Source organism: Carcharhinus amblyrhynchos, chromosome 8, assembly GCF_965287045.1.
Source record: "Carcharhinus amblyrhynchos chromosome 8, sCarAmb.v2.hapA, whole genome shotgun sequence".
Classification (NCBI taxonomy): Eukaryota; Metazoa; Chordata; class Chondrichthyes; order Carcharhiniformes; family Carcharhinidae; genus Carcharhinus; species Carcharhinus amblyrhynchos.
The window spans coordinates 88,941,749-88,968,337 of NC_137331.1; the positions used below are offsets into that span (position 1 = coordinate 88,941,749).

Below are 26,589 nucleotides of genomic sequence, written 5' to 3' on the forward strand. Positions count from 1 at the left end.
GTCATATTTACATAATCTGGCTCTTTCATATCTTCTTCACATGTAACATAAAACAAGGCTTTCACATAATGAATTTACACTGGAAGGCACATATATAACAAAACCAAACATGAATCCCTGTATGAAATATTCAGCAATCTAAGCTGTAGCTTAGTTTTTTTTATATGTAACATACACTTTCTTACAGCAACATGTACAAGCTTTGTTCAAAATTTTAAGGTTTTCTCCATTGTTTTAGTCTCATCACAACCAAACACAATGAATTCTCAATGCAACAATGTACAAGGAAGTTTTTACATAAACACATTAAGTCAGTCAAACGCAATCAACCTGTACAACATTAAAAACAGTCAACAACAATTTAGTTAGGATACATGTTAACCTTAAATGTCCAATCACACTCAGTCACTATTAGTTTTCTGTACAGCATAAATGTCTGCAAGCATTTCACCTTGAACAAAAAGATCCAATTAGATTCAACCACAATGCTATCAGTGATAAATAGCTAACAAAATAACCATGAAAAGAAAGATCTATTATCATCAGGTTTTCTTCACCAGTGTTAAAGTTGATGCAGTTTTACAAAAGAACTTGCAGAGATGGACCGGGTTATCAACTGAATTCCCTAGACAACCCAAGAGGTATTAATGAGGCCTTTTATGGGATTTGCTGAACAGTATTGTCTTGAAAGTTTACTCTACCTGTAGTGAAAAATGATGATGGGAGATGGTATTTGCAAATTTAAAAAAAGAAATCCTGAGGCATAGTTGTATAATTTGCTAATACACTGAAGATTCCATTACATACATTTCTGGGTGTAATCGTTGGATGCAAAATCTGAAAGTTATATCTAGCTGAAACACCGTTATTTATTCTAAATTTTCCATTTTCTATCTTTTAAGGTGCATCTACAAAGTAAAATATTGTCCTACAAATGCTTTCCTAAGTATGGAACAATATTAGACAGTTTTTAATTTACAGGCTCTGCATTCAAAGTGTTGTGAAATAAGATGAATAGTTAAAAATAAATTTAAGAACAATGTCTGAATTGGGAAAACAATGCCTTAGCAATGAGTTTACCCTGCTCAACAGTCTCCAAATGAAAGTACATTTCACAAGAATGCCTCTGGAAAATGAGACTGAAATATATATTAAATAGAAACACATCAATAGCAGATTTGCTATTCTGTAAAACATTACATTGGGGGGGTGGGGGGGGGGGGTGATGTGGAGGGGAGGTCAAGAGAAAATAAACAAAAGCCATTCATTTAATCGCAGAGCACCGAGGTATCATCCATCATCAAAACATCTCACAACTAAAGCACATTTAAAAAGGGGAAAAATGCATAACCTGGAAAAGCAACACTTTCAGATATATTCAAATTGCTACTGAGGGAAGTCACGTATGTAGCCCTAAAGTCTGACTATTTATAAATATCCTGGAGCAGTCGTAATGCCACCACCAATCCAAAAGGACCCATTTTTTAAAAATGAAATACACATTTACATAGGGCTTCCTTGCTGTCACATACAGATATTTAGAAAAACCATACACTTTATTGTCCCTGAGAATCTGTGTTGTGAAATAAGATGAGTTTCACTTCACACAACAAATCACAGCTGAAAGAGGCTTTCCATCTCCCAGGCAAAATATTTGTTAAATGATTATGTTGACAGCATACACATTTCATAATAAATACAGAAAATGCTGGATAAACTCAGCAGGTCTGGCAGCATATGTGGAGAGAAACAGTTAACATTTCAGAGGGGTCATTTAGATCTGAAACATTAACCCTGTTTCCTTCTCCACAGATGATGTCAGACCTACTGAGTTTTTCCAGCAGTGTCTGTTTTTATTTCAGATTTCCAGCATCCGCAGTATTTTGCTTTACACTTTCCACAACATAGCTAAATTTTGCATATGGACACACATACATAAACAAAATGGATCTTCATACTGAAATAGAAAACCTAACAAGCAAACCCTATATATCAAAAAAAGATTGCAAGGAAATTTCTAGATTTCAGAGTAAAATCCTATCATTCAGAACAAGGCATTTGGTGATACTGAGTTTAAGATTTTAAAGCACCCAGAAAATAGAATAGAAACTCAAAAATACTCAGTGAGATTAATGATTCCTAATTTGTTAAATATGAAGTCCTATAAAAAGTTACACACACATACTATTTTTACCACAAGAACATTATTTTAAAAAGTTGAAATTGCAATGACAATTAATAATTATACTGGCGCTGGCAAGGTTGGTGTAGAACATGTCCATTGTGCTTAGTTTGTCGAGAGTTACACTCTCTAAGAAGGTTTTGGCGGCGAATATTGTTGCGGTTTATGAGGTGCTTTGCACCATGCTCTTTTCCACGTTGAACATGACGAAGCTGATTGGCTTGTTCTACGAAACTGGTGTGGGCGGCTAGAGCGGCTGCATAGCAGCGAATATGATGGCCTACCCCGTTAGGGGTTTCAGTTCTAGAACGAGAAGGATAATTTCAATTATATCACCCATATTCATCCGAGTTATCAAGATAGCTTATTATGCAAAAATCACATTTTTGTCAATTTCAGTTGCCATTTTAAACCAACTATCTTCCTACTGCATTTCATAGCATAAAATTCACTATTTGTTGCAGTGCAAGAAGTGCTAATGCTGTTGGCAGGCCCGAGTTTATTGGCAATGTCTAAAATGAATGAGGAGGCTCTGTTGCATAAGCACCAAGGCACACAATTGTTTTTGGCACCTGTCCCCTACCCTAACCATATGCCCCCTTGCCCTTGAAACAATCTTTTTACTCACAATCTCAGAACTCAGTTCACCTGTACACAACAGCAATTCAGCATCTCAATGTGTGGGTTACATCAGTAAAAATTCTATCTTTCACACTAGCTTTAGAACTTCGACAAGTTATTGCCAATGGAAGACAGAGAATTGGAAACCAGTAAGGAAAACATTGGCATAGCCAAGTCTGCAGGTTACAAAAGTATATTTAAGAATTTTAGGGGTGAGGGGCTGAAGGACAGTAGGGGGTGGGTGATGTTGCAGGTGTAGAAGTTAGTGGTCTTGGTAACCAATTGGATGCGTGGTTTAATGCTCAGCTCTGGGCTGAACAGGATGTCAAGATCGCAAACTTTCTGGTTCAGCTTGAATTATCAGCTGGAAAAAGGAATGAAGTTAGGCAGGAGAGGAATTTGCTGCAGGAATCAAAAATAGTGGCTTTGATCTTGATGTTGTGCGGCAGCAAGTTGTGACTCATCCATGACTAGATGAATGATAGCCAGTCAAATAATACAAGAACTTGAGATAGGTGGTCAAGAGCTAGAGCTAGACATAATCAATATATACAGGTGGTGACCCCAGATGATGTCAATGAGGGTAGAATGCAGATCAGAAAGAGGTAAACACCAAGAAAGATTCTTTGGACGACTAAGGTAGTGACAATGCAGGTAATGGTAACATTCAGGCAAGTGATCTCCTTCTGTATGGCAATGGGAAAAAAATACAATATCAATATAGTCAGATATTCAGGCCAAAGCTTCTGGTGTAACAGCACAAAAACTCTCCTGGATAATAGTGTCCAGGATAATAGGAGCTCTGCAGTCTCATGATGGGTGTGCTTTAATCTTCCATCTATTGAGAAGGTGACAACATCTACCATGGTTGATTCCAAGATGATTAATTGTTGTCTAATTCTTGCAAAGAAAGCTTGATTCTTCAGATTGTATTCTGGAGTCCTCCATGAATCCATCTGGTATTTCCTCACAGCATATCAAGACTAAGGGGAGAGAACAAAAGGGCTTCAATAACAATCCAAAGTAGCCTTCTGGCTTTGAACTGGGTTGATGGTAGGTTGAACAGGTTTGCTCGGCATTTCTTTGCTGTTGTAGGGGCAGATTGCATATTTCCAGTGTAGGTATTGTTTTAGCAGTATTTGATTAGTATCTTACAATAATATGCTGGATAAAGGAGGTATAGTCATTCAAATACATGTTTAAATATACATCATTACAAGAAGTGATGTGGTATCATATGTTCTAGTCGGTACATGCAAGCAGGAGCAAGAAGATGTCTTCCAATAAAAAGTTGTGTGCTCAACCTCTGTGTCAACCTTTTGACTATGTTTGCATTAGTCTAAAACCCCATATACTACAACCGGTATGATGAAACAATACTTTTGCACAGAGGCAGCAGAGGTGTTCGTGTCTGGAAAAAAAAGCACACCAGCAATAATTATTTGTAGTAGAGTTCACCTGGACATCAATGGATTTGCCATGTGGACCTGATTGTCATGACTGAGCAGTAATCAGCTGCAAAGTGCATCAGGGCGAATGCTGCAAAACAAAAAGGTTAAGCGTCTGGTCCCAATCTGATTCTGGAGATTTTCTGGATTGGATTGATCCCACCCATTGATTTCTTCAGAAGCTTTTGGAAATGTTGTTTGGCCAAAGTGTCCATCACAAGAAGTGGACCTCCATCCTCTTTAAATCGTTTTCAATGTTTTCCCAAGACCAGACAGATTCTTGTTTTGCATGGCCAAGGCAATGTTGTCAGCATTAATGACCTTGGGAAAACGTTTTGGATAAAAGTCACTAATACAAATGTTCAGCAACAAGAACGGCAGGATAAATGTCTGTAGAATTTACTGTTCAGTGTTCTCTATCTGCTCTTATGCATGCCAAAATATACACAGAAGTGTTGATTGCTGAGAATGAGAAGATGGTTTATTGCCCTGCAACATAAAATGGTGGTGAACTTGTTCACGTTTCCACACTGTCAGATCCACAAGTGTGACAGGAAGCCTGCTGCAACATCTATTGTTAATACTACCACTTGGCTGTAGCCATTCCAGAGAAAAACTGGCTTTTTAAGGAAGGTGTGCTTGGTGATGGAGCTACTCAATGGAATATATGTTTTTAAGGAAGGGTGGTTGGATGTTGGTGGCTTTGAAAGGGAGTAAGGAGCTGCCTAAGGATAGCAAACTACTGAAGATAACAGTGAACCACAGGAGGAAATTGAATAAGTTGGAATAAAATGGGAAGGGATCAAGGGAGTAGGTGGGAGCTTAGAAAGAAGGATAAATTGCTGAAGATGAGGATTCGATGGTGGAATAGGTGAGGGTCATGGACAGAAGCAGAGATAGTTGCAGTTTCAGTTTTCTCCTTTTCAGTTCCTGATCTAGAAAGCGTTGAGGGATACAAAAAGATCAGCCTTGTTTCTCTTCTGTTCTTTAATCAGTGGCTTATGCTGGAAGGTACACCAATGAAAAATAATCAGGTGATGCTTTCAAAAGTCAAATAACCTGCTGAAACGCAATACCTGAATTTATAAAGTCGGAAGGACAGAAATGTGGTCTATGAGTGTATCGCAGCAAGAATCAGAAATGGAGGGTCAATATGGGAGGAAATCTCAGTATACAGGAATTGAAAAAAAAAACATTGAAACCACTGCATTATTGTTCTAGTTTAAGTACTTGTTTTTTTTTTAAATACTGAATTCTACACAGCTCGTCTGAAATGTCTTGATGACTGAACTGATGTGGATTTTGGATGAACTGTTCAACTCAGTTTAGCCATAGGGAAGTAACAAAATAAAAAAGATGGTAAAAAATGGCTATTGGGTGAATTTACATAAGTGTCAAAACGCTTGTACAAATTTAAAAGATTAATGTCTCCTTGAAAATTATGGAAACAAGAATCTGGTACAAAAATGTTAAGCTTTTGTATGACAGTACAGCAGGTAGCAAATGCAATTCTACTGTGCTTAAATAAAAGTTCTGAACTGGATATTGAAACCCAACATTTCTGGACTAAGTAAACTTGACCACAAGTCTACCATGTTCCCCAGTACTTCATTGCCTCTACCAATTAAAATACTTTACAAGGAACACTACATTGATACCAGTGAATAGTATGTCAAATCACCCTCAACACAGTCATTGGATAACACATCCGTGTCTTGCAATTAATTCTGTTCCAAAAGTATGGGAAGAGACACTAATATGTTATCCTGACAAAGCTAATTAAGACCAATTTGTTTAATATTTGTGGTAGGAAAATTTTTGGAGCTTTGAAGATGAAATTAGAAATATCTAGATGAAGGGAAAATAATTAGAAGCCATCACTGATTTCCTTCACTAGCTGGTTGAAGGAAAAGGGAAATAAAGGAATATGAAAGATAAATACCAACAAACTAGTCAAATGGATTTTTCCATATTATTTTTATGTTTAGTAATGCCATCACTATGTTGAAATGAGAAACATCTGTCCACAGTTTCCATCTTCTCTTCTACTCTGATTTACTTAAGTTATTTAACTAGATATTTAAATACTGAAAAATGTCATTTTATTTCAGAAGTGCAAAGCTATTAAAGTAAGGTTCATGTAGTTTGTCACAAAACTCCAAAGACACCGGTGTCATTAAGCAGCTAATTAAGGATTTACAGTCCTAATCCCTTCAACTGTGGCCATTTTCCTGCATTATCCTCCATCTGATTTCTCTTCAAAACTCTAGCCTAACAGTCTAATGTGCCTCAGAATCCACATCCTGAAGTCTGTATGCCTTTATACAAACACTCTTGCAGAAGTTAGAAAATACAACTAGAAGTTGGGCCAACCCAGACTTCCCCATGAAAGTGTACCTGTCTCTTCTCTCCCACACTGTAGGATGTCTTGTTGCGAGACAGACAGAAGAAAGGAAATGACAATGATAAATATACAGGCAAATGAGCTCATGGAAGGAGACGGTAAAAATTACAAGTGATTACAGACATGGAATAGTCATGAAGGTCAGAAACGAAGGATGATTAGATATACATGGAATATGTATAAAGAACATCAAAAGCAAGTGGAATGAGGAAGAAACACAGGAGGTGGATATGGTCTAGACAGTGCATAGAGGAAAAAAATGATTTAGCATCATGATCATTTTCCCCTCAATAAATGAAATCCCAGGGACGAATTACAAACCCGATTACTCCAAAATATGGCTACACTGTCAATACAAAATAGGGCACCATATGTGAACCCTGGACATCGTTTTGGGAAAATTTAAAAACAGATTTTAATGTTCTGATGTAATTTAGAAGTTATGCTCAAAGCAAAATGCCAGTGCTAGCAATGAAATATTTTCCTGCTTCCAGTGATTGATCAAGCATTGTTCTTTTTCGTTTACGATATCAGCTGACCCCAAAGTGTGGTAGTAGTTTAAAAGGGCTAAGAGATGGGGTATTCTAATGTATGACAAAGACGATGATGTATCACTGACACCAGTCATGGGCTAGACTCTGGAAAGAGGTTGACATCAAACCTAGGAGTTATGTGTCTACGCTATAGCATGTTTAGATGTAGCTCTAATAACAAGTGCTAAACTGATAACAGAGTGTACCCTTCTAAGAACCAAGCTTCATAACAAGAATCCGAGATAAAAGAACACATCCCACAACATGGTGAAAGCCATGGGTCTTCAATGTAAAATGGGACAAAGGATGCACAGGAGTGGAGAAAACCTTGACAGCAACTCAAGAGATTTTGGTGGAAGGAGACAGTATACTGCAGCGAGATAGCCATTACTATATCTACTGAGCTGTTACTGTCCTTGCCCCACCTGTTTGATTACAAGGGCCCTGACAGGAGATATGAAAATGCCATTTTCTCTGGCAATAAGCAACATTAGGTCTTCACAAAAAAAAGCTAAACCTTCAGATTAGTTCCTTTCCTTGTCCAATAGCAAGAAATATTCTCCTAAAGCTAGGTGGGCAGGAGTCCACTGCAGACTTTGATTTCATTATTAAAGGCTTAGACAACTATTTCAGTCTGCAGCTAAATTTAGTAATTGGCTTAGCATGTTCTAACCAGTGCTCAGCGAACTGGCAAAATTTAATTATTCCTATGAGACCTATACTGCCAAGCTTATTCTTGAAGATAATGGGGCACTGAAGGACAAGTTAAGCTGCGAGTCTGAGAAGAAAAACTGACTTTCTACAGACTAACGGTGAACTTACCTTAGATCAAACAATCCAGTATGTAAGGCAGGTCAATTTTTGAGCATTTAAATTGGGCTATAATTCACAATGATTCCCAGGCTTCACATGACTCTGTACATTGGGTAGGCCCAATCCATCAGTCCCCACCCATTCAAAAGCCCGCCAAACCAACTGAAAGGGTAGGAAACACCAAGCCAGTCATTTTTAGATGTTTGCATTATAAACGAAGAAAGAAAAAACAAAGAACAAAGTACAATGCAGGAACAGGCCCTTCAGCCCTCCAAGCCTGTGCCAACTGGCCCAAAAACCACAATAAATGCCAGGAATAACCAGCAGTATAAACAAAAAGTTGAGCAATTCAAAGTCAAAGGCCAGAAAATATTTATGAAATAAATTCCTTCTAGTAATGGAAAGGCAAGAACAAGACAAATCTACAGAGTTTAACAGATTGTCTTCGGCCTGACTACTAGTCACTTACAGCTCAACTTCAGGGATACTACTTTCCAAATTGATACTGGTGCTGCTATTAACATATCAGCAGATGACTTTGACTGGCTTCAGCTGATGACCCTTTATCTATCAGACATGAACTTATAATTAGCTATGGCATGGCAGATTGTAAATTCCCTCCATGTTGAGTGGTGACGTTGGCATACTTCTGGACAAAGCAGCTTCAGACAACTCATTGTCATTCATGCAAAAATCTTCATCCTATTGTCTGGAAGCAGTGGAAATTCAGTCTTCAGAAGCTGAGGAAGTTTCTACAGTTGACAGTAGTTCCTTTTCTCTTCCCTCACAGACACAACATTCACTACACCCAGAGCAGACATGGAAGTTCTGAATCTCTGTTAATCACAAAGTAAGGCTAGGCGCAAGAGATACAAAAGACACTGCAGCAGATGGTGACCATTCCCTTGAAGATCTGCCGGACTAGAATTAGCTCTTCCTAGAACGATGAGGAAGAATCCTTAGCAGTACTGTGTAACATCTTGGATGTTGAGATTCAAGAAACTGATTCATCTTTCCTGTCAATGGATGTACCAGATGGAATCTGTGATCCTTTCGGAAGAAGCAGCTGTACTTTTAGGGGCTCAACAGCATTCAGATTTGACTTCCACGTTCCATTGAATCTACTGAAGTATTGTCTGGTTTTTTGCCTATGAAGTCTTCCACAGGAGAATGTCTTGCCCAAATCCAAGTCAGAGACCATGGAGGATCAAACTGCAAAAGAGTTGGTATCTTCCAAGGGTGAACGTCAAATGGTACCCATACTTTATTTCCAGCTGAAAGTCTTCTTTCCTTCAAAGCTGGAGATCAGCTTAGAGGCTGCATGAGAATCTTTAGCACATGTGAATTGTAGAATATTGTGCAGCAATCTAGTCCCAGAACTGATTGCCCTCAGAAAATGTGTCTCTTAACAGAAGATGAGCTTGTCTTTTTTCCATATTCTTTCTTTGGATCAGTCTTTCATTGAATAATCATTGTTGCCCTTGCTGTTCAGTCATTCTAAAACCTGCACTCAGCTTCCCAGCAATGCTGATGAAGTGCTGTCCTATTATGCAGATGATTATGTCCTACTAGATGCAACAGAAAGCTCTCGGTTCTCCAAGCCATCTTCTCTAAAGGTCAAGAATACTGAAGGAGGTTTGATTCCCCAACACCATCACTTAAGGAAGTAGTAGGAGTTGGAGAAGCTAAATCCATAACTGTAAGGAGGGCATTACAGAAATGCACATTAAGTAGTTAACGATGTAGTATCACTTTTCTGTTGAAAAGTAGGAGAGTATATTTGGGAGGAGGTGTAGTATAAAATAGTAACAAATGGGCTATGCTAATGTATGACATAGATGATGATGTAACACTGGCACCAATCATGAGTTAGACTTACAAAACAGAGATTGGAATCAAGCCAAGGAGCTACTTGCCTACTCTGTAGCTGTTCAGATATAGTTCTAATAAACAGGTGTCCAGAGTTAGCAGAGTACATCTACAGTCAGATTTGTGCTGAGAGTTCTCCCTCTGAGATAGAAGAACACATCTCAACAGCCAATGCTGAAGAATGAGACATTTTCCTACCTTTTTGAGATTGATCTAACATTGTTCTCTTTCATTTAGGACATCAACTGACCCCAGAAAGTTCTTAGAATGTTCAAGTTTGCACCCCAAACTGTTGCGAAACACAATCTGCAGATTCTTTGAAAAGGGAATTAGATGTTTGCCAGAGAAAGAGATGTCAATGTACACGGGGAATGAGTAAGACAGCAGAATTAGGCAAGATGCTTCATGCAGAAAAACACCAAGGCTGACTTGATTGGTCAAATGGCATGCTGCAGTGTTGTAACATGCTATGATTCTACTTTACAGACTCAAACATATTCCCAACCATTACACATGTGCCCATTAGGTACATAGGAGGAGCAGACTATTCAGCTCATACAGCCCACTTCAATATGATTATGGCTAGTCATCCACTTCAGTGCCTTTGCCCACAGTATTACTTCATTGGTATTTAGAAATCTGCCAATTTCTGCTTTAAATATAATCAATTACCAATGACTGAGCTTCCATATTCCACTGGGTAGAGAATTCCAAAGATTCACAACCTTCTGAGTTAAAATAAATTCTCTTCATTTTGCTCCAAAGTGGCTTTCCCCCTGTTTTGAAATCCTCCCCCAGTTCTAGACTCCCCAGTCAGTGGTAACCATCTTATCTGCATCTATCCTGTCTAACCTTTAAGGTGTTTTGTAGGTTTCAACAAGATCACCTCATCTTGAAAACTCTACATAATACAGGCCCAGTTTGCCCCATCTCTCTTTGGAGGACAGACTCACCATCCCAGGAACAAGGCTGTTGAACCTTTGTTGCACTCCCTCTATGGCAAAAATATCCTTCCTAATGCAAGGGGGCCAAAATTACACATTGCACTCCAGTTGCAGTCTAACCAAGTTTCTATACAATTGAAGCAAGACTTCAATACTCAAATACTCATGTGATAAAGGCTAACATACCATTAGCCTTCCTAATTGTTTGCTGCACCTGCATATTAGCTTTCAGCGACTTATTCACAACACCTACATCTACACTTTCTAATTTCTCACCATCTGATGTGTTTTTGCCCATTCACTAAGTTGCTCAAATCCTCGAGGCCACTTTGCATCTTCCTTATACACATATTTCCACCTAGTCTGTGTCATCATCTGAAAATTGGAGTACACTATGTCCACTGATTTCCCTTTATCAATTCTGTTCTCAAAAATCATGTTCTTCAAATATAATTTTCATTCATAAATCCACATTAACTACTCCTAATCAGTTTAACTAAGTGCCTATTTATCACAACCTTGCTGACAGATTCCAACCTCTTCTCAACTACTGATGTAAAGCTTACAGGTCCTCGTTCCCAGTTTCCTCTTTCCCTCTGCCTTCTTAAATAGTGAGGTTATATGTGCTTCCTTCTGAGCAACAGAAACCTTTCTAGAAGATGATCACCAATGTATTCACTATCTCTACTGCTACCTCTTTCAACACTCTGGGATGTAGAATATCAGATTCCAGGGACTTTTTAACCTTTAGTCCTATTAATTTATCTATAATACAACCTTCTTACTAACACAAATTTCCTACAATTCCTCATTCTCACTAGTCCATTCAAGTTTGGATCTTTCATTATGTCAACCATATTTTGTTGTGTGCTTCCAGGTCTATGGTAAGGTAGAATGTTTAGTGATGTTGCAGTGCTAGGCTAGGATTTATTAATGGAACATGTAGCTAGCAGCAATTGGGCTTGAAAAACAAAATTCAAAAAAAAATCCAAGTCTATCATAGAATGCATTAGGATTTTGTGTTCTGAGCATTCTGAAGAGTTCAAATTATACATTAAATCATTTCACAAGATTCACAGGTGGTGAAATTTTAAGGGAATGTGGATGTCTAACTTAGACCGTGCCAAAGACTGCTCTTCGACATACTGATTTATTACTATCTGCTGAATATAGGTTAATTTTCTTTCCCTGCACAATAATACCAACAAATGGGACTGGTGAGTTAACACTGTTCTATGTGCACACTCTCCATCTGCAGACATCCAAATAGCAGTGCTACATGCAGCCAGTTGAATTAAAGAACTTCCTTTCTGGAAGTAACTTGATTTTACAGCTCAGTTTGAGTAGATTATGTAAGTGCTGATGACACTATATTGTGCTCTGACCACAGGAATAAAAAACAGCTGCAAAAATATCACAGTAGCAATACAGGCAGAAGAAAAGTAACAAAAAGATAGCTGAACCATATGGATCTAATTCTCCCTTCAAAAAAAAACTCCCAAGTGGTTTCTTAAGTTTTAAACACAATGTTAAAAGAAACACTTTTTAGGCTGAACGGATGCATTGCAAAATTCAAATTAAAAAATGTTTACACCACCTCATTTTGTCTGACATGCTGTCTACTAAGGAACATGCCTTTCTGACATTATGTACTAATCATTCTGAGTTACTGTACACAGGGAAATAAGCTAAATGCAGTCAAACTTCTTGCGTATTTACTGAGAACTAAAGTAAGTGTAAAAGCTTTGGAATTTTTGTGCAATTGTCAAGCAGCCAGTTATTACCTACTCCACAAATACCTTCAAACTGATCAGAACCCCTACCTTAACTCTACAACTTTTCCATACTTACACAAATTTGTTGCAACACTAGCATTAAATTAAAAACTAAAGCTAATAGATGTTCTTAGTGGGAATGCCCCAACATCACTAAGTGTGATTAATGCTGACTTGATGCCTGAAGTGAGAAGAGTTCCATTTCCCAGCATTAACATTCCCTATCTTTGGTGAACACAAAAATAATGAAATGATACCAGGGATGATTGATAGGTAAGTTTTCTACACTCACAGATAGGAGGATTTGTTGCTGAGATATTCTGGGAGTTTGCTACCCATTTTAGATTCGCGAGAAGATGGAAATTGCACTCACTTCCCCATTGATGGCAAAACAACATCAACCTGCTTGTTTGAAAATGTAAAGCTAGATACAGAGTGTGTACCTTAGGATATTCATGATGCAAACTGGTTGGACTTAAACCTGGTGTTGTGAGACTCCTTAGGATATTGCCAGGGCTAGTAAAATCTTACTTTTAATCTCAACATTTGACTAAGTGATGAACATTTCTGAAAATTCATTTTTTCCAAGTGAGTAAATCATTTTTTAATTCATTCGCAGGCTTAACCTCCATAGTAGCCATTTATCGTCCAACCTCAATTACCCTTGGGAAGGTTGCCAAGTGGCTCGCTAGGCTACTTTAGAGTTCGGTTAAGTATCAATCACATAGCTGAGTCAGGAGTGATATCAGATGGTGTTCCCTCCTAAAGGATGTTAATAAATCAAATGGGGTTTTACAAAAATCCAGTGTTTCATGGTCACCACTATTGGTATTCGCTCTTTATTCCATATTTACTTAATTGAATTTAAATTCCCTAGTTTTCAAGGCGAATTTTGAACTCATGTCTCCAGATTATTCGTCTAGGCCCATAGATTATTAACTCAATAACCTAACCATGATGCTACCTACCCCTAGCAAATTTAATCAAATTAATACTGGTCAGAGAAGGAACTCATGATTCTCCAGCTACCTGTATTTGAGTTAAAATTTGAAATAATGTTGATTAAAAAAATCTTAGTATCTTTATGAAATGTGTCTGATTTTCTCCAGATGCCAATAAAGTGCAGCTGCATGACTTGGACTCAGTTTTCATGCAGCTTTTTTTGATTGGCATTGCTTAAATGTTGATGGCAAAAGAGGAGTGAGAATGGAGATAGAAATCATAATTGGAAATTTAAATATTGATCCAATGTAATTTTAAGAGTGCAATATTCTATTTTTATAAGAAATATTGGGATCATAAAAACATTTCAGTTACATAGGACTAGTTCAGTCCTAGTTTAGTCAATGTTTGTCACTCAATATAGAATCCTACAGTGCAGAAGGAGGTCGTTCAGCCCATCAAGTCTGCACTGACCACAGTCCCTCCCAAGCCCTATCCTCATAACCCCATGCATATATCCTAGCTAGTCCCCTTGACACAAAGGGCAATTTAGCATAGCCAATCCACCTAACCTGCACATGTTTGGACTGGGGAGGGGGGGACAGAAACACCTGGAGGAAACCCATGAAGACACAGAGAAAATGTGCAAACTCCACACAGATAGTGACCCAAGCTGGGAATCGAATCTGGGTCCCTAGCGCTGTAAGACAGCAGTGCTAACTACTGTGCCACCCTGAGGACAAGACTCTTTGACATCCATGCCTGTAGAATTCCTACTGGATTAAAATCAAGTTGCTAATCTTCCAATCTGTCCTGCGTAAACCTACATTTAACTAACAGAAGAGAACCTCTGGCCTTATTTTAATGTAACTTCCAACGTGCAGTTCATTAGTATTGTTTCTAAAAACCTACCTGATATCTTGATTCTCATATTCAACAGACCTGCTGTTCTCTCTCAAATTGCTTCGGACATTATGCACTGTATATACAGACATGCTGGGATGTTCAATAAGAAGATTTTCCATTGGGCTGGTTTCCACCTGCACCGGGGCATGACCACCTGCAGTGAAACAGGGGGGAGGGGTAATGAACCAGCTCTCCTCCAGAGCACAGGAGTCAAGCTGAAGAAAGGAAGGTTCACTGCAATTGCCAAGCAACTCAAGAGAAGAGGTTGAAGAGGAAAAAATGGCTGAATTTGGAGAGGTTTCTTCATCTATGCCATCTATTTCTTCTCTAGAGCATTCAGTACAAGCATCTAACAAGCAGCAGTCAAGGTGTATTAGAAGTAGGATACAGAAAAAAAAACAAATGGACAAGTAGCGAGGCGTTAATGTTTAAAAAAAATGAAGCAGGTATCGGGAAAGGGTGAGAAAAGGAAATACATTTATTAGTTTGGTTTGATATTCAATACTGTAGATTATATATATGAATCATCAAGAACACAAAGACAGTGCATTAAACTATGCACTTACAAGATTTTCCAATCACCACATTGTGCCAATTTTAAAGGCAAATATTAAAAAAATTATGCAGATGAATATGCATTAGATTATGTATGGTTTCAAAACACCACATTAAATACATTCATGCCTGCATAATATCTACAGAATCAAATCTAATCTTCAATCCATTTTGAAGTATGGCACATTTTTTAGATGAGGGGAACATCAAGCTGAGTTGTCAGAGGTCACCGCCAGGTTACCATAGAACCCTACAGTGCAGAAACAGGCCCTTCAGCCCATCGAGTCTGCACTGACCACAATCCCACCCAGGCCCTATCCCTATATCCCTACACATTTACCTGCTAATCCCTCTAACCTACACCCCAAGACACTAAGGGGCAATTTTAGCACAGCCAATCAATCTAACCCGCACATCTTTGGACTGTGGGAGGAAACCCACGCAGACACGAGGAGAACGTGCAAACTCCACACGTTCCACTTCGAGCCAGAAATTGAACCCAGGTCCCTGGAGCTGTGAAGCAGCAGTGCTAACCACTGTGCTACCGTGCCACCCACGGTTGGAATGAAGGATGAAAGAATCCGTCCATGTTCTGCCTGATGTGACTCCAGCACGTGAATACACTGAAGTCCTCACTGAGATGGCCACCTCAGAGACCCAGGTCCAGCAATGTTCACTAAATTAGCTCTTAGACCTGCATATCATTGCTCGAGCCATGGATGCATTCCAGCAGTGGTTAGGTGAGAAGCGGACAGAACACTTCAACTTCTCACTAAGTGCCCCTTTTCTACAGTTCTTAGGGAGGGTCACCTTGGGCAGCCAAGGGAAGGATAGACATCACCCGGGACACTCCAAAGGTGTCCTGCCACTTTAAATCCTCTCTGCCTGTGACTCCATCAACTCCAGCAGGTCACGCTGAGGATAATGTAGTATCTATCATCAAGACCTCCTCCTTCCCATAGCAGGAGGTTGGGGCCAAACAGGCTTGTGCCTCCAGAGGATTCCCACCATAATCATCTCAGACAACAGGACATGGAAGTCAGCAGGCTGTCTCTACACTTCCTGCAGATGTCAGGGCTTTACCTAGATGTAGCAGTAGAGTTAAGAAAAGTAAGAAGTTTTGAATGCACAATGGGGCACATGTTTTCATTCACTATACATAATTTGCATTATTGTAAACATATTTTGCATTTGTCCTGCTCCAAGTCTCAGGTATAGAATGGATAGTGGTGCAACGTCCCACAGTTCCATTAAGTCTCTCTCAATCTCATCAACATGTGTAACATGAACAAAGGCACTTTCTGTATGAAAATGATGGCTGAACAAGACATAGAATCCTCACATCTCATGCAGACATTACGTAATCTCACGAGAAATTTTCACCAAGGTTGGTGATTATTCCGATGCTGTCACACTGAAGACTGCAGTTTGTGGATCTTGTCACAACCAACGTTAATCATTTCGTCCAAGTGCACTTTGCAATAATGTTTATTTTATGGCTGTGAGGTTTTGATTTATGTAGTATCCATCATCGAGCACCACAGCTTTTCATGCCTCCCCACAGCATTATTTTGTCTTCGTGTTTAAGGCTGAACATTATTCCTTTATTAATTTCCAGTTTCTCTACACTTGATGCTGAGCGATGGACGTTGGTTACACTCTCAATTTAAAACATCTGCTAAAGGGAAATGTGTGTGTGCTGTCAGCAGTGTATTCTTTTTATTCACTCATCAGCTGTGTGGGTCACTGGCTGGCCTGCATTCATTACTAATCGCTAATTGCCTTTGTTCAGAGGGCATCAACCACACTGCTATGGGTCTGGAGTATCATGTAGACCAGACCAAGCATGACTAGCAGATTTCCTTCCCTAAAGCATATCAGTGAAGGAGATGGGTTTGTACAATAATCAATAATGGTTTCATGGTTAGAATTTTAACTCTAGATTTACTTTTAATTGAATTCAAATTTTAACGTCTGCCACCGTGGGATTTGAAAAGCATTACCTTGGGTCCCTACATTACTAGTCCAGTGGTATTACCACTACACCACCATCTCATGCACAAGGATCATAGTTTTCTCCTAAACAGCTGCTGAGTGGAGCTTTACTGAATCCCTTTGTGAAGTTACAGAATGCAAATTGATGTGCAATTCATGGCACGACTGTGTACTCATCGAGTTAGGGTCCATAGAAATGATTGACTTCTGTGCGATGGACAATGTCGAGGACTGTTATGATATAGAAGTGATGCACTGGCATCCCCGCCATAATTGATCTCCTGAGTATTAGGCAGTCTAGTTGTCACCGACTGCTGCGTCAAAACTAACTGGGCCACATCTCTCCCAAATGCTTAGGCAATAAAAGAGGCAAACTTGGCAAACTCCTGATGAATACAGTGGTTTATTAATATTTGCATGATGGTCCTGCTGAACTACTCAGAGTGAAATAGTGTTTCAGCCTCTTGCAGGATGCCAAGGCCACGGTTGATGCCATTGTTGAAAGGACTGCACTATGCATAGTTGATGAATGATGCATGCCAGCGGAATGCTAAACTCACGTCAGTGACCATGTGGTCCCTGGGATACTGCATCCTCTAAGGATGATCCCATAGTTAGAGTTGAAGGTGACCTACGCTTTCTCAGGTGATCGTTGTGAGTTTGTTGACCTTTTGTGACATGTTGAAGATGGCAGTGAAGGTGTTGTTGTGTCCTCTGCATCAAAGCACAAAGAGAACTGCATTCATAACAACTTGCCTTCGCCTTATTCCTCCTGGAATCTTGTACCCAAAGCAGTCATTGGCATGTCTGGCATGTGGTGCCTATGCAATGGCATCTTTCACCTGGAGTGAAAGGTTATTGGGAGTAAACAACAAATTTCAATAAGATCAATGCTGACCTGGTTGTATGGGGAGCAGTCTCAAAGGGGTTGAATGACCTACTCCTGCTCCTAATTCATATCTTTTTATGTCTGAACCCTCACCCTCTTCAAATTAATCCCTTTCACATGGCTATGTCTCCCAGTGACAACATCTCCACCTTTGCAGTGAAAGGTTGTGTAGGGCACAGCAAACAATGATGCGGGACACTCTCAGTAGTAAGTATTGAAGAGCCCTGGCTGACTGGCCAAAATATCTGATACACAGAGACCAATAAGTTGAGGACCTTGTGGCTGAATGTGCAGCACTGTATCTCTCCTCAGATGCACTCTGTGGATGATGAGCAGGCACCATAGTATCCCAGGGACCACATAATCCTGAGGTGAGTTTAGCATTCTACTAGCATGCATTTAAAGGGCACCCTTTATCAATGGAGGGGACAACAAACACTGGGCTCCCTCAAATATGTCTGGCACCTGAAAATGACTCAAAATATGAGTCTTGAGCTCCCTGGATATTTAACACAAACATGCTGGATCTGCTTTTTGTAATCCTAAATCAGTGGGTCATTCAGAGAGTGAAATCCTTTTCCATTCATGTATCTCTCAGACTGCTGCCAGGGTCCTCTCAAGGCCACATTTGTGCAATTGATGGCACCTTACACTTGCAGGAAGTTTTAGATTGCAGTAAATCCCATACCTCTGGCTTGCTTCATCCAGTAAGAAGTCTCACAACACCAGGTTAAAGTCCAACAGGTTTATTTGGTAGTAAACGCCATTAACTTTCAGAGCGCTGCTCCTTCAGCAGGTGAGTGGGGAGTTCTCCACATCATTGCTTCATCCAAGCAGAACTGCATACAATAGTGAACTTTATTGAAAAGGGCACTAGTCACATCTCCTATGCACTGATTGAGAGATTCTGTAAAGGCCCCAACAGAGCCTTAGAGACCTACAGCCCAAAAAATTCAATTTACTGTAACCTTCAAGTCAGTGACAGTGAATGCCCTCAAGAGTCCTTGCAATGTGAGTTCCTTATGGAAAATAAAGCAAATATGAGCTACCGCATTCGTAGGCAAGTGGAGGTGCCTATGGCACTGTCTTTCACTTATCTCCATGTAGGAGCTACATTTTCTGTATATCCTTGGTCACGTCAAATGTCTTTGCAGATTTAGCCCTTCATTGGCATCGGTCTTCCTGGGCACCACTAGCTTTTTTTCTTCAAGGCAATAGCCTTCTACGAGCTCTGCCAATCAGCTTCGCTTCTCATTTTAAGTGATTAGCACTGTTGCCTCACAGCACCAGGGACCCAGGTTTGATTCCTGGCTTGGATCACTGTCCGTGTGAAGTTTGCACATTCTCCCTGTGTCAATGTGGGTTTCCTCTACATGCTCTGGTTTCCCCCCACAATCCAAACGTGTGCAGGTTAGGTGAATTGGCCATGCTAAATTCTCCCTCAGTATACCCGAACAGGCATTAGAATGTGGCGACTAGGGGAATTTCACAGTAACTTCATTGCAGTGTGAATGTAAGCCCACTTGTGACTAATAAATAAACTTTAAAACTTTAGATTGGCAATCAAATTTCACTTTTCCTATTTTTAAATGAGTCAAGATGTTACAGGAGATTGTGGGATTTAGTGAAACTGAAAATTTAATAGCCACGCTGTGACTCTAGGATAATAGAAATCATAGAATTCCTACACCGCAGAAGCAGGCCATAATAACAATATACAAAATCTTGTCGTACAAAGTTCACCCTCGATGTGGTTAAGTTCATAAAATTGTCACATGAAAGGATGCTTCTAACTGTTCAAAAACTTCTATTGTTGTATGTTGATTTATAATACAAAAATGTAATCATATTGATCATAGTACCTTAATGAGGGCAAAGGGGGAAGGCCGATGGTGAGGTAATCACTAATATAAAATATTATAGATCATGAGTGAACATTAATTTGTGTTCTGTACTAAACTGTCTTACCTATATAATCAACCAGAATCCATTCGTCATCCTCCTTTTCAATAATCTCAGGCTCTCGGTTTTCATTTTCAGCATGATCAATCACTCCAAATAACATACTGGAGAAACGCTGGTACATAGCTCAGTAAAAGTCAGGTACTTCTGCTGCTGTACTGTGATGATTGACTGAACGGAGTAACTAATTACTTTAGTGGCACAAGGAAGTAGATCAATGAGTGCTCAAAATGCATAGAATTCCAAAATTCCATACAGTGAAGGAATACAAATTTTCATTTATCTCTGTGGAAAGAATGTTATAAAAATATTAAGGATTAGAAAATGAAACCAGATTTCATGAAAAGAGAACAGTACTTCACAAACTAAAAAAAAGGCTAGATAAACCAAATACATTGTGAAAACAACAAAAATGTTAAAAGTCAAAGTCTTTAGATTGAAAACTTGTGAATTTCTCCAATGTAAATCATTCTTTTTTAAAATTCTCTCATGGGATGTTGGCTACACTGGCTAGGTCTGCAATTGTTGCCCATCCCTAATTGCCCTTTAATTGAATGGACATTTCAAAGGCATTACCGTGGGTCTAGCATCACATGAAGGCCAGGTCAGGCAAGGATGGAAGATTTCCTTCTCTAAAGTACATTAATTATGTTTATGAGTGTCACAAGTAGCCTTACATTAATATGGCAATGAAGTTACTATGAAAATCCCTAGGTGCCACACTCTGGTGCCTGTTCAGGTACTGAGGGAAAATTTAGCATGGCCAATACACTGAACTAGCACATCTTTCAGACTGTGGGACAAAACCCACACAGACACTGGGAGAATGTCTGTGCAGTGTCTGCACAATGTCCCAAGCCAGGAATCGAACCCAGGTCCCTGGCACTGTGAGGCAGCAGTGCTAACCACTGAGCCATAGTGCCGCCCAGAACTAGATTTTTTTTTTAAAACTGACAATTGACTATAGTTCCCTAGTCATATTACTGAAGTTAGTTATGTATTCCATATTTTACCAACTGAATTTAAATCCCATTAACCACCTTGGCGGAATTTAAATCAGTATCCCCAAACCATTAGTCTAGGCCTCTAAATTACTGGTCCAGTGGCATTACTACTATGCCCCCTTTCTCATGGTTTCTCACATGATAAAGACACACAACTCCAGATAGTCCCTACTTCCTGCAGTTAGATACCACAACTGGCTCTGGCATTTTCTCAATTCGGGAGTGGAGGGAAATAATCAATCAGGTTTTCTTCTCATTGAAGAACAGTGACCCCTACTGAAAAATGCACATATGACTTATCAGGCGAGAATAGGATTGGGCACATGAGCCTGCTGATGCTTAACAGCAGTTACTTGTATAATGTATCACAAAAAAAATGGCCAACAGCCCATTTGAACCATATCCCAGCACGAGGGCGCATCTTCAGGAACAAAATCATAAGACAGCTTTTTAAAAATTCAGAACAGTATCATATTTGCTTATGTTTGGAAAGTGGATAGTATTTGTGTGTAATTTTCCCTCATGAAGTTTAGTGAGTGAGGTGGATTCTACCACTGCACATAATTTGTAACTGTTGAAAGTAAAGGCTCCCCATTTTGACAATTCGTATTTCATGAAGACTGCTGATTGGAAAATTATTCAGAATAATTGCTTCTGTTTTGGATATGATACCACTTCCTGTTGCAAACGTTAGATGGAAATCTGCACAATGTTATATGGTCTAAGGTCTTTAAAAGAAATGGCATTCACACGTAACTGATTAGAACCAGTAATATACCGATGAACAAGCTACAAACAGAAGAATGATGAGAACTCTGCATATGATTCTTTTAAGAAATGTTTGTATTAACATGACTGAACCCGGCAAAATATCAACTTGTTCACCCCAAAGGAATTCAAATTAAAAGCCAAGCAATTAGTCAGATTGTTACAAATCATGGAAGATGGATGATAACTAACAAAGACTAACACAACATTAGGAAACCACTGTCTTGAGTGAAAGTTTAAAGAAGCCTGTTTGTTTATTGAGGCCTTTTGTACAGGCTCACTTCCTGGAATAGCCAGCTCAGCAAAATCTTGTTCAAAATGCAAGTATATTGGTGGCTGGGTTGTATCTGTGCCACAATAGAAATTTTATGCTTAGTTTTTAAGGCTTTCTTCTGCTCAAATTATAGCACACTTGAGAATAGAAAATAATATAACCATATCGTTTTGCGTTCATTTGTACACAAAACACAGCAGAGTATCCTGCAAGATACATGGCTATGGTAACACAGTAGAATGACTGCAAAAGGAAACAGCTTACAGTTGATGTTCCCTACCAAAAATAATAAATACAGTAGAAAGTACAAGAATGATAAAGTGTTGCATAAAAGAATGATAGTTAAAATGAAGCAAGCTAGAAAATGTCTTAAAATTTAAGTTGTATAAACTTCCAAGTCAAACTTGCTGCAATATCCATTAGGATTAAGAAATCAAACTTTTCAAAACAAAGATAGATGCAGGTCAGAAACAATGATTCTGATTCCATTTACATGAGAAAATAGTTCAACATGCAATCCCTACTAGTCTTTAATATCCAATTTCTTCTGAATGCAAACTGCATCTTCCATTGTCCACAAAAAGGGATGGTTTTAAGATTCCAAGTTTGGAGATTTTAGCCCACTTGAAATAAATAAATCCAATCGTTTTGGTTCATCAAAATGAAAAGAACACTACAGATGCTGCTGGGTTCCATGCAGTTTGTGATGATGAATAAAAACTGCTCCAGCTCCATTCTACCAATGTTTTGCAAATACCTTTAGTTGGATTTTCCTGGTGTATGTAAAAATCCTGCTACAATAGATAAAGATGTATGGATGTCATCACCTCCAGCTGCTTGCCTGTGCCAATAAACTGTATACTTTCAAGTTGGTTACAACTTGGAAGGAGGACAGGAATGTGGTGGGCCTAGTAGCAGACCATATGGCACTGCAATGAGTGAGAAAAAGTTTTAAAAAAACTAAAGTGCTGAGATGCGTAACTACCCATCTTTATTTAATATACTGCATTTTCAGTTGAACATGCTGTATCCTATAGACCAGGAAAGCCAAATGGTGCAACTGCACTTAAAAATTCTAATCTTCTGGTTCTTCTCTGTACCACTTGTAGATCTCTAATCTGGTCAACAATGTTAGCAACTTCATAACAATGTTTCCTGCTTTTCTTGTTTGCTTCCTGCATTTACCATATTTTTATCCTCTTTTGTATCTCTTCAGTGCCTTGCTGAGATAGACAGCTATCATCTAGCAATTTTCCCCCTCACTTCTTCTCAGCTTAATTAAACTTTTTTTAAAAAAGCTGTTGTTCTCCCTTTCTGTTTTGTTCAGTTCCAAAAAAAAGTCATTTTCTGATTTTCATTATAACAAAGGGCAACACCCTTACTTTAAATTGATTTTTTCCTCGATTCAGAAATCATGTACCTGTATTGTTCAATATTTTTATTTCAAATTTGAATTGCTACATTTTCTTTCAACATCCTGCAAAAGATTAGGTGTCAGCATTTGCTCAGTCATATCACTTCTGTGTGTTCAAGCCACACAGAGACGTGAGCTTTTAATCCAGGCTGAAATCTGAAAAAGGCTTGCCTTTCATAACCATCAGACATCCCAAAGTAGTCTACAGCCAATGAATTACAACATAGTATTCTTATGCTGTACTTAGATGAAATGTTCAACTTGAGGCTCCTGTTCTATTGGACATCCCCTAGCAGTATTCAGAGAAGTGCAAAGGCATTCTCCCAGTCTACTGTCAATATTTATCCTCAGCCAATATCTCAAACAGATTTCCGATCATTTATCTTATTGCTGTTTCTAGGAGCTTGTGGTGTGTAAATTGATTTGCAGTTACTGTGGTAGGAAAACGTGAAAACCAAAGGTTCTTCATTGAGAAGCGTTTAGACATTTTGAAATCACGAAAGACATTACAGAAAAAGAATTTCTTGCCCTTAAGACCAGTCTCAAACTTAATAGCACCAATACCAAATGGATACAATCAAGAACAAGTTCTACTTTACTTGACTCTCAATATGGGATACTCCCACAATTAAGGGACTAGCAGAAATTCTAGTACCTCACAATGGGGAGGCAAAGTTAGCAGTATCACATCTAGTAATCTATGAAGACGTAAAAACACCAAAATTTAAAGAAAAAAAATCAAATCCGCAAAATCCGATTTGCAATACACTTACAGAACTATCCCATAGTAGGCGTGAGTTGCTGGATAGGCCAGCATTTATCGTCCATCACTAATTGCCCTCGACAAGCTGGTGGTGCGCTGCCTCCTTGAATCACTGAAGTCCATGTGATGTACGTACACCCACAGTGCTATTAGGAAGTGAGTCTCAGATTTTGACTTAACAACAGTGAAGGAGTTGTAATACATTTCCAAGCTAGCATGGTCTGTGGCTTGAAGGGGAACCTGCAGGTGGTGCTGGTTCCACCTGAATTATAGCAGGCATCCAAAACACACAGTAATGTACAAGTCCATCGTGTAAAAAAAATTGCGTTTTTTTTTTAAAAAAAGCTTTCTTTCTGGGGTTTATAATGAATGCTACCAGACTACAAGAATCTCCCTCTAAGTAAAGGATGTTAAATATGTAGGATTGGCTTCTGGTTGAAGTGGTGAGAAGCAAAAAACCCTGGATTAATTCAAGTAACAGTTGGGTGTTGTAGGGTCAATCCAGCTACAATGGTTTTGCTCATCTGATCCCACCTAGGCATTTCGACAACAGTCATTTGGTAGACAGTGCAAAAGTGCATTTAACAACTTACATCATGATTTCTATATATTAGAAGATATTTGTAAATGTTCTTGATTAAAGTTTGTTCACATATTATACTGAGAATCTGTGGCCAGTAACTATTTTGTAATTTAATGTGGATGGCAACTTTGTGCCGGAGGCCCCATATTCTATAATCAGAGTAACGAGTAGAAATTTTAATTTCCCAAAAAGGGGCAGATGTCCACCAGAGGATTACTGGCATGAATCCAACATTGGATTCAGTTGATGGAACAAACTTTGCAAAGCAATTACTTTTCAAGCCACGCCTCGCTAGATGGTTGGGCGAAGTGAATCCACAGCTAGTCAGTCACCCGGCAGCATCTGTGCAACAAAAAAAGGTACCCAAGTAGCACGTTTGGGTTGAGGATGGAAGCAGCCCAGGGGTTGCCATGGCAGCGGCTGGCTACAATCCAATATCCCAGCAACAGAACGCCAGATCCCATTGTGACATCACGGGTGTTCTGTCGAATCAGGGAGATGGAACTCAAGCAGGAACCGCCTGGATTCAGAATCCCTTCAGCCAGGTCCCCTTCCACCATCCACACTGGCGCTGTGTGTAAAATACATTCACCACTACATACTGCTGCTGTGTGTGCGCGCAAAATAAATTCGCCACTACATACTGCTGGAGTGCGTGCAGAATAAATGCAACACTACACACTGCTGGAGTGTGTCTGTGTGCAAAATAAGTTCACCACTACACACTGCTGTTTGTGCGTGCGCGCAAAATAAATGCATCACTACACACTGCTTGTGCGTGTGTGTGTGCGCGCGCGTGCAAAGTAAGTTCACCACTACATACTGCTGGAGTGCGTCTGTGTGCAAAATAAATTCCCCGTTACACACACGTGTGTGTATATATAAAAAATAAATTCACTACTACACATTGCTGGTGTGCGCGCGCAAGTAAATTCACCACGACACACTGCAGATTAATAGTGTTAATGTTCAATTCTTTGTTCTTTGGGAAGAGTTCCCCATTCCAGTCACATTCTACCGTAAAGAATCCATCCAAAGTGGCAAATTTATTTTATTTCCATAACAGGTTTGCTGTGAAACCCAACAAGATTGAACTCAGCAGATACCTCAAAAAAATGTTTTTTTTAAAAGAAAAAGCAGCAGCAACACTGATTAACCGTTCATTAAACATTCCACACACAGGAAGACAAACATCCGCACAGGCTGGAGCCAGCAACATGTCTCTTATAACCTCACTCCCCAGAAACCGCAGAGCCCCCGTTCAAGACTGTTTAGTTACGCCTTAAAAAGCTAACGCAAGCATTTTGAAGAGCCCAGCTGGACGGGGGGGGGGGCGGTACAGGGAGGGAGAGAGAGAGAGATCGAGATCTCGAGTAAACCGACACCCGAGCTGCCAAACGACACCATACATAAAGGATTGGGAAGGTCGCCTTTTGCAACATCAAAATTGCCACATTAGCAATGATTCGGTGCTGCTACACACACTGAAATAAGGAGAGAGAAATGGAATCGATCTCACAAAAGTACACTTTATCCCGGGGTAGCACCCGTGCTTGTGTTGTTCGCTTATAGTTCACTTCGCTTTGTCTTTTCTGGCACCTTCTCTGGCAAGAGAAGAGAATCGAACCGGCAAAGCAGGGGGGGGGGGGGGGGGATAAAAATAACCCCCACAAGGAAAGTTCATGCCACTTGCCTGACTTTATCGATATTGCACTTTTCTTCTCCTGCTGTTGCTCCTTTTGCAATGTAAACAATATTTCCGGCTCGGTTTCTTTTTCTTCTTTTTGTAAAAGAATGTTTTTTTTCGCGTGAGGTAGAAAAAAAAGAGAGGATTAATTAAGAGTTGCGGCAGGATTTCTTTCTTTTGTTGGTTTTTTTTTGTTGCGTGAATGTGTCTCCGGCTGAATATCCTGTTTGCTGCTCTCACCTCCCTGGATTGTTATTG

The 26,589-nt window shown here is 39.4% G+C and overlaps 1 protein-coding gene across 1 annotated transcript; it reads right to left on the reverse strand.

The window, feature by feature from the left end:
* Window positions 1-1,233: 1,233 nt before the first annotated feature.
* tp53inp1 (tumor protein p53 inducible nuclear protein 1) lies at window positions 1,234-26,589 on the reverse strand. The gene is made up of 4 exons (XM_080194439.1): window positions 26,338-26,589; window positions 19,845-20,123; window positions 14,444-14,786; window positions 1,234-2,485 (listed from the first exon to the last, which is right to left on the reverse strand). The coding sequence occupies exons 2-4, from the start codon at window positions 19,960-19,962 to the stop codon at window positions 2,236-2,238; spliced, it is 711 nt and encodes a 236-aa protein (XP_080050565.1). The 5' UTR covers window positions 19,963-20,123; window positions 26,338-26,589; the 3' UTR covers window positions 1,234-2,235.

What these genes read in the sequence shown, in the direction of transcription:
- tp53inp1 (XM_080194439.1), bottom strand. Translation starts at nt 19,962, where the DNA reads ATGTACCAGCGTTTCTCCAGTATGTTATTTGGAGTGATTGATCATGCT. An exon ending in GATTCTGGTTGATTATATAG is followed by an intron (nt 14,787 to 19,844) that starts GTAAGACAGTTT and finishes GCTGCTTGTTAG; the next exon opens with ATGCTTGTACTGAATGCTCT. An exon ending in TATGAGAATCAAGATATCAG is followed by an intron (nt 2,486 to 14,443) that starts GTAGGTTTTTAG and finishes TTCTCGTTCTAG; the next exon opens with AACTGAAACCCCTAACGGGG.